A 13,753-nucleotide genomic window follows, 5' to 3' on the forward strand; every position below is an offset into this window, starting at 1 on the left:
AAAGAATGAAATGTACATCAGTTCTGTCAGCGTGCAGAAAACCATGACTGAGACCGGACAAAACCAGACAGCTGTCTTTATGCAGGGCACTGTGGTAAATGGCTTTTGCTCCCACCGGAGCCACTGCTGTTTGGATAAACCAGTACCACCACCTATTTTGGCACAGTGCTGTCAGCCAGGACTCCACCCAGTGTCCCCAGGTCATTCATAGTAAAAGCATGATCTATCAATTGCAAGACACTAGACAAAACCCTCGTTTAACAGCAGATTACTAAGTACATCAAAGGAACTCTAGATTATTTCATTCAGAGGTTTTGGGGTTTTTTTACCTTGGTTCCGAACAGGACTGACATAATTGACACCATTCACATTTCTCCAGTCCCAGGATTCCGGCAAGCTTGAAACTTTTTTGAGCAACTCAGGTGTTAGAGGTGCAGGCTTTGGTCTAAAGAGGAGACAATGCTTCTGAGTAACGTCACACTCTAGGCAAGAAAACAATCACTTAACACTTAGTTGTCAACTTCTGGCTTCTACTAGTTGTACTTACTTCACACTGAGCAATTTGAAACAGCCTCCAGCTAAGCTGAGTGGGTGTCAAGAGATTAGTTTCAACAGGATGCAAGACCTACTCAAATCCCTCCACGAGGGAACTATATTAAGAACTATTGAAAAGCTGATAGTGCTGAGGTAACTCTGACTGTACTAACACAGCTCTGCAACAGAATCACAGGACGGTAGGGGTTGGACCTCTGGAGATCATCTAGTCCAACCCTCCTGCTAAAGCATGTTTATCTAGGGTAGGTCACACAGTATTGCGTCTGGGTGAGTTTTGAAAGTCTCCACAGGAGACACCACACTCTCTCTGGGAAGCCTGTTCCAGGGCTCCATCACCCTCAAAGTAAAGATTTTCCTTTATGTTTAGGTAAATTCTTATGTTCCAGTTTGTGCCCACTGCCCTTTGTCCTATCACTGAGCACAACCAGGAAGAGTCTGGCCCCATCCTCTTGACATCCATCCTTTAGATACTGATAAGCATTGATCAGATACCCTCTCCACCTTCTCTTCTCCAGGCTAAATAGACATAGGTCTCTCAGCCTTTCCTCATACAAGAGATGCTCCAGTCCCCTCATCATCCTCATAGCCCTCCACTGGACTCTTACCAGCAGTTCCCCATCTTTCTTGAACTGGAAAGCCCAAAAATGGACACGATACTCCAGATGCTTTCCAGCAGGCCAGTTCTAACCTCTAAGGTGCAGGACCTTACACTTGCTCTTGTTGAACTTTACTCTGTTCCTCATTGCCCAACTCTCCAGCTGGTCCAGGTCTCACTGAATGGCAGCAGAGCCTGACAGTGTGACAGCCACTCCTCACAGTTTTGTACCATCAGCAAACTTGCCGTGGGTAGACTCCACCCCTTCCTCCAGATGAGTACGTTGCACAAGATTGGACCCAGTACTGACCACTGAGGAACACCACTAGCTACAGACCTCCAACTAGACTCTGCACCATTGATCACAACCCTCTGAGATCTGCCCTTCGGCCAGTTCTCAACCCACTTCACTGTCCACTCATCCAGCCCACACTTTCTAAGCTTCTCTATGAGGATGTTACGGGAGACAGAGACAAAAGCCTTGCTGAAGTCAAGTCAGAAAACATCCACTGCTCTCCCCTCATCTGTGCAGCTAGTCACACCATCACCGAAGACTATCAGATTGGTCAGGCTTGATTTCCCCTATTTTACACCTCAGCCTTCAACAAGTATGTAGAGTATCTGACTACTGAAGGTACCTCACCTTGGCAGCATGCGCTGACAGCAACTACTGTTTAATTGCAGACAGACATGGCTAACATCAACACTTCGATAACTGCAGTCTCCCTTGCCCTAGAGACTTCCTCGGAGCAAGTTTTTAGTGTGACTATTGAAGTATTGAACGTTACTTGTCCTTGTCTACCACTTGCAGCCAAGTGATGCTCTTATATCAGCAAGCCAAGAGCTTCCTGCTGCACTCATCTTTCACTAACCTGATGCTTGTTCCATAAGTCACGCATCAAGTGCCATATCCAAACACCAGTCACTGGAGTGTTCTGAAAGCATGAGAGGGCCAATGAAGTACTATCATGGCACTGCATGGAGCAACAAAGCTTCTGAATAGGTTACTGTATTTAAGATGATCTAAAAAGTGATTTCTGCATATAGGATGAAACCTTGACAACCTGCATGATACACCCATGCAAATCAGAAGTTCTACTGTATAGCAGGACCTTCTTCTACAAACATACCATAGCCACAGTTTGGAAAAGTAGCATTCCTACCCACAGCAGTATCAGACTGGAAAAAGCAATAATACAAAAAAGCTGAAACAGCTGTAAGGAGGGGAATTTTTAGAACAAAGAACTCTAGTTCTCAAATTAATGTAGAAGATGATGTGCCTACTGCCATTACCACTCTCTGTCACTTGATCTGCAAGACTCTGAAGGGGCAGCTCTCAGGCTACTTCACCCTTCTTCACTGAGACACTCAACTCCTGTTAGAGGACCCTAACAGGTTGCAGGCATGGTATATTGTCAAACTAACTAGGGGATTCTCTCAGAAAATCTTTATTATTCATGCTTAATGACAGAATGCAGTTCAATGCTTTTTAATTACCATTATGAACTAGCAGAACGAGGAAGATGGTCAAGAAGAAACTCCTGCCTATGGCAAGTAGCTGACGGGTAGACAGAAGAGTGAGATGACAAGTGAAGCTGTCCCCAATTCTTCCTCACACATGTAAATTCAGCAGAGAGTTACTGGGCAAGATTAAAGGGTAGATGACCCTATTTGTCTCAACTGTTTCAGACAACAGATGCTCAGAATAATACTCAAATGAAGAAATACGTTGGCACTCTATGAAAATGTACTGGAAGGCCTTGAAACTTGATTAAACATCTGAACTACAAGCCAAAACACTGCTAGGAAAAGACAGGACAAATACAAGCAGATTCTTTGCAGCAGTGGGGTTTATGGCAAAAGAAATGCCCTAGTACCTCGGAGCTCTGGAATAGAGACCCCCAGCTCTTCTTGTCAGTTCTTCCAGGGCAAAGTGATCATATTCCTTGTACCTTGTGGCTCTCCAGGACTTCTGGTAAGCATTGATAGCATTTACAAAGTCAAAGTTATGCATGTAACGTCTGCTTGAAAGTCTGTAAAAAAAAGCAACCAAACAAAACAGTAAGAAAAGGACTCAGATTGAAAAGTAAAGGTGTTCTCTAAACTGAGTATGAAAAAGACTAACTCTGGAAGTGTCTTCTGGTAGGTATGATAAAGAAGCATGCAATTATTGGATCAACAAGGTGTCTGAAATTTGAGACAGACTAACTAGAAGCATATAATCATCTTCTTTAGACATGCTAGTTTTGTAACTGGGCTTCACCACCGACTGAAGGAGAAACTGATGTGATCGACACACCCTCCTCTGTTTTTGTGCATTGAGGTTTATTAACTTTGTCCTCAGTAACAGAATTGGTCCCTATGGTTTTAGCTGAACCCTGAAGCACAGCTACCAAGTGTTTTATTCCAGTAAAAGGTCACTTATCTGTTACTTACCTTGTCCTGGGCTTCTGGAGAGGTAGCTCATTTACATGAACATCTGAAGGAGATGAAGAAATCTTCTGTCCAATGAAACAAGCCCAGTTGTGGCCAAGTACATCATGTACCCATCCTGGCAGAGTCTCATTACAGTAACTGGTTACATTCTGACCTTCATTTTTGTACTGTAATGTGAACAGGTTATGCTCATAGTGAGTAGCACTTTTGTTGAATAGGATTTGTTAGTATAGCAATAGTCCCTACCTACCCAGATGCTACTTGCCTGTGTTTCAGAGAAAGGCGGCCACACATACCTCCCAGAGCAACCAGCACCATGTTTGATTTCAGAACAAAGCAGCATCAAGAAAAGGTTAAGCAGATGAAATAAACGGCTCTTTATCAAGTTGCTAGAGGAAGATGTACAGGTTCTACTTTCAGCAACCAAGCATGCACTACTACCAGTATCAACTAACAGATAGATGCTAATTGGGTTCAACAGTTACTTTCTAGGCAAAATGTAGAAGACCCTAGTACTCATCCCTGTCTTCAAGGCCCTGTGGTTTCTTGCACGAAATATGTGACTGATTAAACCCTGGACTGCTGCCGAAGTTTGAGAAACTAAGACTCACAGCAGCGTAAAACAAACACAGGGAGGATGGCAAGTTTCTCACCCAGTAACCTCTTGGGGAGAATTGTACTGCAGCATTTCTGCTTTACAAGTCAGAACTGAAAATGAACTGCAGCTGCTTGAACTTTGAGCCGTGGTGGAAGAGCATAAAAAAACCCACTTTCACCTAACTATCAAAATGAGATAATATGAAATGATGATCCCTTGAGAGCAACTCATTTGAACTGGGCAGTGAGGGCAGTGTTAGTAAAGCCTCAAGACTCAAGTCCTAATATGTCCTTATTCAGCTCCACAAGTCTGCATTTTACCACTGAAGAGGAACTTAGACAAGTTTATTTGGAAAAATGTGTCTTCAAGAAAAAAAGACAGGATCTTTACTCATCTCTTAATATTAAGCTACACAGGCGCCTGAAAAACCCATGCAACAAAAGCTTTCACTTGACTCTTCTAATCACACAAATCACTTAAATGCAATCCAAGTTTCCTAGACCAAGAATTCTTTATTAAATCCCATCCTATTTGAGTTGCACGTGTACAACATACATGTTCATGCACATGCAGAGGGATTTTGTAGCTATGTTTCAATAAAATGCTTGCTCAGCCTCTTGAATGAAGAAAGCGGTGGCTTAAAATGAGGGAAATGTCTCAAGATGAAAATAGATTGGGAGGTCTGTGACTATGTCAAGGATCTGTGGGGAATCTGAAGGAGAACACATTGTGAAATAACTAAGTCTAACAATCAGAGAGGAAAAAAATTAAAGCTTAATTCTCAGACTATTTTAGAACAATGGGAATATACTTTGAGCCCAGTTCAGAGGTCATAGAGGCATCACATCTACATTCTTGCTTGTCTAGCAAAGCAAGCATGTTTGCTGACCAGAGCAGGGTGGGAGCACTAGAAAGCTGAGCTGCTACCTTGTTCTGTTGATTCTGTCTTACTGTGCAAGATGGGAAATAACTACACTTGGCCAAATACCAAGGTCAAGGTCCAAAGATGACTTTTGAGAAATACTCTCTTCACAACAGCATTACTAGAAATTCAGATGCTACCAAAAGCAACAAATTTACACCAGCAAGTTACTGTGAGAGTGCTTTATTTGGCTCTACGTGATAATGTAAATATACCTTCCTGTCTTTTCTAGCTAAAAGCTGCCCCAGATTAAAACAACAGCAAGCAAAACCATTCTTGATAAGTACAGGCCTTCAGTCCGAATACTTGAAGATTGCTCCAGAAACAGGCCTGCTTCCTGCAACAATCAGATGTGGATCCTGCCTAGCACAGAGAGCTGTATTGAATCAAAACAAATAGAACACATCTGGGACTTACCTACACAGAAAAAGGTCAATGAGTTATGTGCTAACTAGAAAATTAAAATGACTTGCCTTTTTTTTTTTTTTTACCCTGTCCTAGAAATCCCTCTCCTTTTTCTGGAGATTTAATTCATTGTTTGTTTGGGTTTTTGTTTTTGTTTTTTTTTTTTTTTTTTACAATGTGGCTTGATAACCAGAAAAGCATTCACACCATTTCACCAATTGTGCAACTTAGCTTTCAGAAAAGTGAATTTAACAAGTTTTTTATGCTGCTCTTTCAGTTCAAGCATATCAGAAAAACTAGGAAAGAGGTGAGGGGACAGTCATTGGCAACATTTCAAGATAAACCAGAGACAAAAGTGAAAGTCAGACAGAATGTGTAGAAGCCCAAAATTAAGCAATCCAAGTCCTCTGTAGCTACATTTTGTAGGCTGGCAGACTGGAAGCTACTGCTGAACTTACTTTAAAAGAGGACATGGAGGTGTTGAGACCATAGCCCATCAATGGATAAAGGGAATTTGCACAGCAAGAGCTATTTTCAGGTAGGAAATTAAAATATACCCATAAGGTCCCAATTTGCTTCTTCCCCCTCTGTCTTTTGAGGGCCACTGATGTAGCAAAACGATGGAGGAATCTTTAAAGCCCCCAGTACTTATGCTTGATTTCAACAAGCTAGTTACCTTCCCAGTGGGCTACATGTTAGAGAAAATAAAAATGGGATAGTAAAGTCATTGGTGCCATGACAATGACACCCACTACCAGAAAGTGCATCATCCAAACAATATTTCATTGCTAAAACGACATGCAGCATTTCTTCCTGCTACCAGAGGAGGGCTCTGACAGATGAGATCTACCAAATCTGACTATGCCAGTTTTAGAGGACCTACTATGAATACATCTGCCCAACCAACAGCCATACAGGAAGCAGCATGGCACCACTGCATGAACAACCACTGACTCAGGCCAATGTGAATTACAATGCCAAACTCAATCGAAGCTGCCCTCACAGCACCCAGCACATCTGCAAAACCCATCACAGAACAGCATCCTTCATAGAGAAAAACAGCCACACTGCTGTGACCACCAGCAACTGCTGCATGCATTTCCTCTGCAGACTTAAGAGGACAGTTTTCATTTTGAAGTTAATAAAAGACCACTGCAGCCAAGCCACATGAGATAATTTCATCAGCCAGTGCTCACATCTACAGTATTAAGTAAATTCCCACCCAGTGACCCGACCAATCTGGAACAACTCCTGTAGAAAGACACCCAAATTATATTCACAGCTGAAATTCTGGTATTAAAACATTAAGCTTTAATTGTGTTTCAAATGCATATTCTCCAAGTCTGACAACTCATGTGACTTCGCCTAATGCCAGAATTTAGCCAAGCAACTCCAACACTAACCTTAAAAGGCTTCATGAACATAAATTTCTTGCAATTATTTACCTGAACCTAGGTAAGCTTTTTGATACAGAAGTAAATTAGTCTTTCCTGTGTTGGTCATCACAACAAATTGCACGTTCAATTCTAATCCTGGTAGAATTGTTTAAAGCTTTAATTTTTTAATCTCAAAGGACAGACAGACACCTTACTGGACAGAGCAATTCAGCAGTGCCACATACTCAGGCTGCCATCCCACCCTCTTTTACATCTATTGTTCTCAATTTAAACAAAGTTCAGGCAATACACCAGCTCGAGTTCCAAGAAGCAGGACTACCCTGTACATTAAGTCTGGTGAAAAGACTGAACACTCATTTGTCAAATTTACAAGTGTACCTATGCATTTTCACATGGGAAGCACATTCTTTATTGGAACAGGATTGCAGTCTTGCAGACTCCCTACTGTACAAGAATACAGAAGATTATTCAGAACAAATAATTGCATCTTGCTACCCGATATAAAATGCAAGCAAATATCAACTACAGATGCACTTTCTTTCTGCTAGAGAATTCTGCAGTTCAGAGATTTAAGCTTTCAGATTTAGACTTCAGGGAACCAGCTGTGGCACATTGCCAGGTAAGTTATAAATTGGCTTCCAATTGATTTGCAGGATGATTAAATAGCATTAGTAACTCTAACACTTCTATTTTAGCAATATAAATGCATTCAGACCTTTTTTTTTACTATTCTGAAGTCTAAGCATTAACTACTGTCACTTGTTTATGCTGGTTATTTCAGTACAGGAGACCTTAATTTTAACTGAATACGGGAGCACTGGGGAAGAGAGGAAAAAATGTGACAAAGATGTCACCAAGTCAGTCTGGAAAAGATTAGTAACCTGAGTAGTGGAATATTCTATAATCTATTTCTTTCTTTTTCCTGAACTAGTGCTAATGTTTTAATATGAAAAAAATACCAAAGTTCTGACTTTTGAGATATCCTCTAGCAAAAAACAGAGGTAGTATGGCTTAGCTTAGGGGACAAACGGTGAGAATCTTACAGGACTGTCTCCCTTCAAAGTCTTAATGTTAAACAAATACTACAGAAGTAGCAAATAACTGAAAGAGGTTAGCCTCCACTTTCCCTTCAGCATCACTCCAGCTTTAAATTACGCTGTTCCTATTTCTTTTGTCATCCCTTAAGAGGAGAAAAAAAAAAATCTTTAAAGCCTTGTATCTTGTGTAGCCCTAAAGAATCCTTGGATCATTCAGCAGAAGCGCATGCTCAAGGTTCTTCCAAGACTCAGCACACTAACTCCAAATCCAGGTTCAGTACAGGAACATTTCAGCAGCACACATTAAGTAAGAGCAGCATTCCCATAAAACAATCAAGTTATTTTGTATTGCAGACAAACACTGGGCAGAGTAACTATAAATTGTGGGAAGCAGGATGCAAGAATGCAGTAGGATGCTGCATTTAACTTGGCAAGCCTTAAGGGACAAGTCTACAGACAACAACAGTTAGAAACTAAACACTGCTAGAGCTTCCTACTTCAGCTATTAAAGCAAGCTGAGGAAAAAAAACATTGACAAGCTCATCCACTCCACTCCTTTGGTGTGGAAAGTCATTTCTCCACAGTCCCCAAGTGAAAGAAGAAATAACTTGTAAAGGCATTAAGGCCTTACGGAAATTTCAGTGGGTGTCTGTTTAGTAAAACACAGGAATGAAAGGCTATTAAGAAGCCACTGAAACATGCACCATCGTCAAACAGGCAGTGCCTATATCAACACACAACAGTAGTGCTCATAAAGCCACCTTTTAGACAGCACTCGTGTTAGTAATAGCTTTATTCTTTAACATTAAGCAAACCCACACTTTATAAAAATAACTGGTGAGTTAGCACCAGTTGCACTTATATGCTTGACCCACATTAAGCACCGTATTGGCTTAAATACCGCTGTTCATTTTGCCTAGAAACTCCCTCCTCTCTGTTCAATGGCAGAATGAGGAAAGCGTTAAAGCACCATAACAGGTAAATCAGGATGCTTTATCTGCCCTGTCACCATGTTTTAGCCACATAATTTAACTTTAGCGCAACATAAACAGAACTTGAATTTAAGAGCGGCTTTTAGGAAACAAATAATTCACTGACAAGCCTAAACCCTCTGCCAGAGAAGGAGACCTCCAAGGCTTTCTGTGTTATGGCTGCTCCACCACCACAAACTCTCCATGAACAAAACATTATTCCACAATCAAGCAGTAATTCTAGAACAGCATTCACATTGGAAGGGTATTTCAAGTAGTAAAAAGAATAGCAAATTACTCTATATTAAACATTAGTTCTGTACCTTCTTGATTTAAAGCAAGAAACTACCAAAGATAATTCTTCTTTTCCATGAATCCCAAAGGGACTTAGCCTAATGATCTTCCACATTCTCAGTAGCCATCAAGGCTAAGCAACATCCTGAGAGATTGCTTTTACGCTTTCCTCTCGCTGCATTTCCAGGGAGGAAGGCCCTCACTAATTAGCATTCTAGTCTACCCTATTTTACTCCAACGGCTTCTGGATTATGACCAACACTAACCAAATGAGGTCTGCTATGTTTATGCTACATTCAAATGCAAATAGTAGGAGTATTTTAAACAACAGACAATTGTTCTTCAAAAACTTCTGAAGCCTGTGATGAGAGGAATACATTACTTGTTCCCTAGAAGCTTTACAGTAGAAGATGATGAAATCGGGCCTAAAAAAGCATTAACTGCATTTGACAGAAGAAACCACATTTAGATTATACCAGGATTACGTTTTGTATTTCTATTTCATATATAATGGAGCATTTACTGGATTAAAAGTACACAGACACACATATCTAAGCACATCACAAAGTCATGCAGTTCCCAAGGAACCACTTCTTCCCTCAAGTACCCACTGACAATTGCAAAATAACAGTTTTGCAGATAGACAGTATTGCAAGTTGTTGCCTAACAGTCAACTAGTCTGCAGCAAAAAATGCATTTATTAAGTGCATGCTGTGGTACTTCCTCATATTTCTTCGCCATTACACTTGCATCTTTGTAATCTGCTCCAGAAGCAAAATTATAGAGAGGGTAACTGAATTTGGCTCTAATTCCCTCTATATTAATAAGCAAAGAAGCCTTCAATTTAAGCATGTCTTGCTGATGGATTCCCTACTACTGAACAATGAACCACATAAGTTTGCTATTTCTCAAAAACAAAAGCAACTGCAAACCTAACAACTGATCCATTTGCCTGCAAAGAGCTAAGACACATTCATGCCCATGAAACACAAGTTATTGTGCATTGCTACTGCTCAGGTGTGCATATTCGACCTACTGTTTTGAGCAGCAAGTTGGATTAGATGACCTCCAGAAGTTCCTTCCAGCCTACAAATATTAGCCTACTACAGTTAGCCTTCCAGCTTTAATCATCCTCTAACACAGTTTTGTATATTGTTTAAGAGTACTCTTACAAATCAACACACCTACATTTCCAAAAGCACAGAAGAATAAACGAGATCAGCACTTATCAGTCACTTGACTTAGTGCTCATCTTCCAGGGTTGGATTTCACAATGTGCAGACAGCAGCACCAGAGGCCTCGGCGACTCTCTTCACCAACCATCTTCAAGTTGGTGCCCAACAGCTCCACTTACATTCCAGGGCAGGCCAGTCACTGTTTCTATGATTAAATTCCTCACATTCAAGAATTGGCTTGATAATCAATGCTTGTTTCAAGCGCTTACCATACTGGCTTGTAACGCAGCTCTGCATTTCAGTGTGAAGTTTCAGGCTAAGGATTCCCGGTCTGCTAGTACAACTATATTCTCCCCAGATGAGTCCACCAAGACCAGCAATGACTGCTGAATCCTGCCTGCCAGAGATGACACTTCAAGCCTGAGTTCAACACTACAACACACAGTGCTCCACTGTCCTCAGGGAGGCAGCAGTTCCTGCCACTTCTGAGGCAGGCCCTTCCACTGTAGAGCAGCTCACAGAGGGTCACTGCCTGAGCAGTTTCAGAGTAGCTCTGACCAGTTTGTGTCTGTAGTTTTTGCTGTATCACCTGCCAAGCCTATGAGGAGTGCATATCACAGCAATTCAGTGTCACTAGCTTATACAGATGAGAGAATGTCAGTCAAGTATTTCTCACACTTTGCTTTTGCTCAAGTGTAAGACCCTGCCTTATGCAGAAGCATTCTCATTTTAAAAACGTAACATTTGTCATGAGCACACTAGTTCTGGCAGGTAGTAGCTCACACAGTGCCATGTCTGGGATTTGTGATGAAAACAGTGTTGATAATACAGGGGTGTTTTAGTTACTGCTGAGCAGTGCTCACACAGAGTCAAGGCCTTGTCTGCTCCTCAGACAGTCACACCAGCAAGCAGGTTGGGGGTGCACAAGAAGTCGGGAGGGAAACAACTGCGACAGCCGATTCCAACTGACCAAAGGGATATTCCAGACCATACAACACCGTGCTAAGCAATAAAAGCTGGGGAATTATGGTAACTGCCTTCCTAAGTAACAGTTATGTATGATGAAGTCTTGCTTTCCTGGAAATTGCTAAATACCTGCCTGTTGGTGGCAAGTACCAAAGGAATTCCTTATTTTTATTAGCTTGCATACACAGCTTTTGCTTTATCTGTTAAAGTACCTTTATCTCAAGCTTTGAGTTTTCATACTTTTACTGTTCTGATTCTCTCCCAGAGGAGTGGAGTAGATGGGACCAGCAAGTGGCTATGTGGTGCTTGGCTGCCTACTGGGGTTAACCCACAACAAAACATGTTAAAAACTCCACCATTAGTCCAGTACAACAACCTACATGGCCTTTTCCCTTAAGTGAGCTCCAACCTGGCTGGAAGAAGCTGCAGTTAAACTGGAGAGAGCCTCAGACATCACTTCTATTCTGTAAGGCTTATGCTTATCCTGAAGGAGTAGATCATTCACTTCTGCTAACATCCAAACACTGACTTGAAAAAAACTGCTGTAAAATAAACCCTCTACAATGGCTCCCAGAAACAGAATTTAAAGCAAAGTCATTTCTTCACCCTCCTTACTACTAGCCAAGGTCCACAGATTTTATGCTTGGACAAGGCCTGGTTGTTTACTATCAGCCCATATGAAGCCAGACCATGCTTCCTGAAACAACCAAGAAACGTGTTCACTGCTCCAGCCTAGGGCTGCACTCACTAACTGAGCAGTAGTGCTGCACAAAACATCTGTCTCCCAGGTACTAAAGTCATCCAGCAGAGACTGCTTTAAGCCATCCCCCAGAGTCATAACATCACTCATCAGAACAGCAGCAAAGCACTCCTTAGCAAGCAGGTTTTCATCTGTCCACCCCCTGCCTACCAGCCCTGTTTTCCACTTGATCTTAAGACATTAACAGGGAATGGAGTTAACTGTTTTACTCCAAAAGAACAATTAAAGGCAGCAGAAAGGTTCCTTAGATACTAAAGCAGTATTTTGGAATACAATTTTAAGACCTTAGAAATCCTCCGGCAAGGAGAGCAGATGGCCTTTCTAAAGTTTTAAAGCATATGATACCATCTTTAAGGAACAATAAAAAGCAGTGATGTTTGCTATTTCACTTGGGTCCCTGGTGTCAGGAAGAAAACTGAAAAAACCCCTATTTCTAGACTAGTGGGAAAGTTAGCTTCATGAGGGCTTTCAATTGTTTTAAGTATGCTCAGAAGGGAAAGCAGGAACAGCATCTGTAACAGATTTTTCAGATAATGCCCAGTGTGAAATATAAGTATTTCCTCTCTCACCCTGCTCCCCACCCAGTCACTGTTAACTGTTTCCTTATAGCCTTTCCTTACCTCCTGTAAAAAAAAAAATGTCCTGTGTCTGATAACCCAGGCAAACCTGAGAGCCAAAGTTAAGCAGGTGTCTCAACTGCCCCACTGTGGCATTCAGGACAGGAAGAGAACAGAAGCCCAACTACAGGCCATTCTAGCAAAAGTCAGTGATGCAGAATACACCAAGTTAACTCACCTTAAAAAATGCAAACCACTTGTAGTCATTTATCACAATTTCAAAGCCTTGATTGTAAATCAAGGTGAAGAAACCATGGTTGCCCAGATTATCCTGAGCCACATCTAACTTCTGAAGATTCACAAGCACCTTTCTTTCCACAGGCCCTGCAAGAAATACAAACATTATTGCACAATGACTGCATGGAAGAGATAAAAACATAAAATTACTACAAAGAACATTGTAACTCTTTTTTTTCCCAAAAGATGCTAAAATACACTTGTTGAATACCGTCATCTTCAAAAAGGCATCAAGCAAACACATTTCAGGGACTTCACCTACCTGCCAGTGGGTCTACATACTCCTTTTTTCCACTGCTAGACAGTATTTGCACATTTAATTAGCAGCAGCGTTGAACAGCTGTTACTGGGGACTTCAGCTTATTTAAACATGACTTGCTATATAGCTGCACAGGACTAGGATGCTGTACCACCCAGAGACTGCGTCGGCAATGACAAATCTTCCCCTAAAACATCCAGAATGAGTCATCAGCCACCCCATGTTCCTTCACACCGGTGCTCTGCCTCCCTCCACCATTCACCTCACCTCCACCGCTCCTACTTCTACTGACTCACCTGATCAAAAAGCAGATGATTTAGAAAAAAGGATCTCCTATTTTTTAAACAATGTTGACATACAGTAACAAAGTAACTTCCCACTACTGTTAACCCCTCAACAGAAGTGCTATTTCTGTTTCTCCTGACGCTATGAGGCTCCCTGGGCAGCAAACTCTCACAGGCGGTGGCCTTCCAAGAGCTGGCAAGGTGTCACCCAGAAACAGAGCCACGCTTTGCTGCCGGGAACAGCC

At 41.6% G+C, this 13,753-nt stretch overlaps 1 protein-coding gene across 1 annotated transcript in view; it reads right to left on the reverse strand.

The window, feature by feature from the left end:
* The window catches only part of CTSC (cathepsin C), a gene marked incomplete at its 5' end in the record, with an annotated part of 17,795 nt that extends 4,711 nt beyond the window's left edge, over window positions 1-13,084 (reverse strand). The window contains 4 exons of the mRNA XM_010131087.1: window positions 330-445; window positions 3,028-3,183; window positions 3,587-3,753; window positions 12,907-13,084. Coding sequence (XP_010129389.1) covers window positions 330-445; window positions 3,028-3,183; window positions 3,587-3,753; window positions 12,907-13,084 — 617 coding nt within the window. The remainder of the gene's footprint in view (window positions 1-329; window positions 446-3,027; window positions 3,184-3,586; window positions 3,754-12,906) is intronic.
* Between the last annotated feature and the right edge of the window lie 669 nt (window positions 13,085-13,753).

Source organism: Buceros rhinoceros, unplaced genomic scaffold, assembly GCF_000710305.1.
Source record: "Buceros rhinoceros silvestris isolate BGI_N320 unplaced genomic scaffold, ASM71030v1 scaffold13152, whole genome shotgun sequence".
NCBI classification, from domain to species: domain Eukaryota; kingdom Metazoa; phylum Chordata; class Aves; order Bucerotiformes; family Bucerotidae; genus Buceros; species Buceros rhinoceros.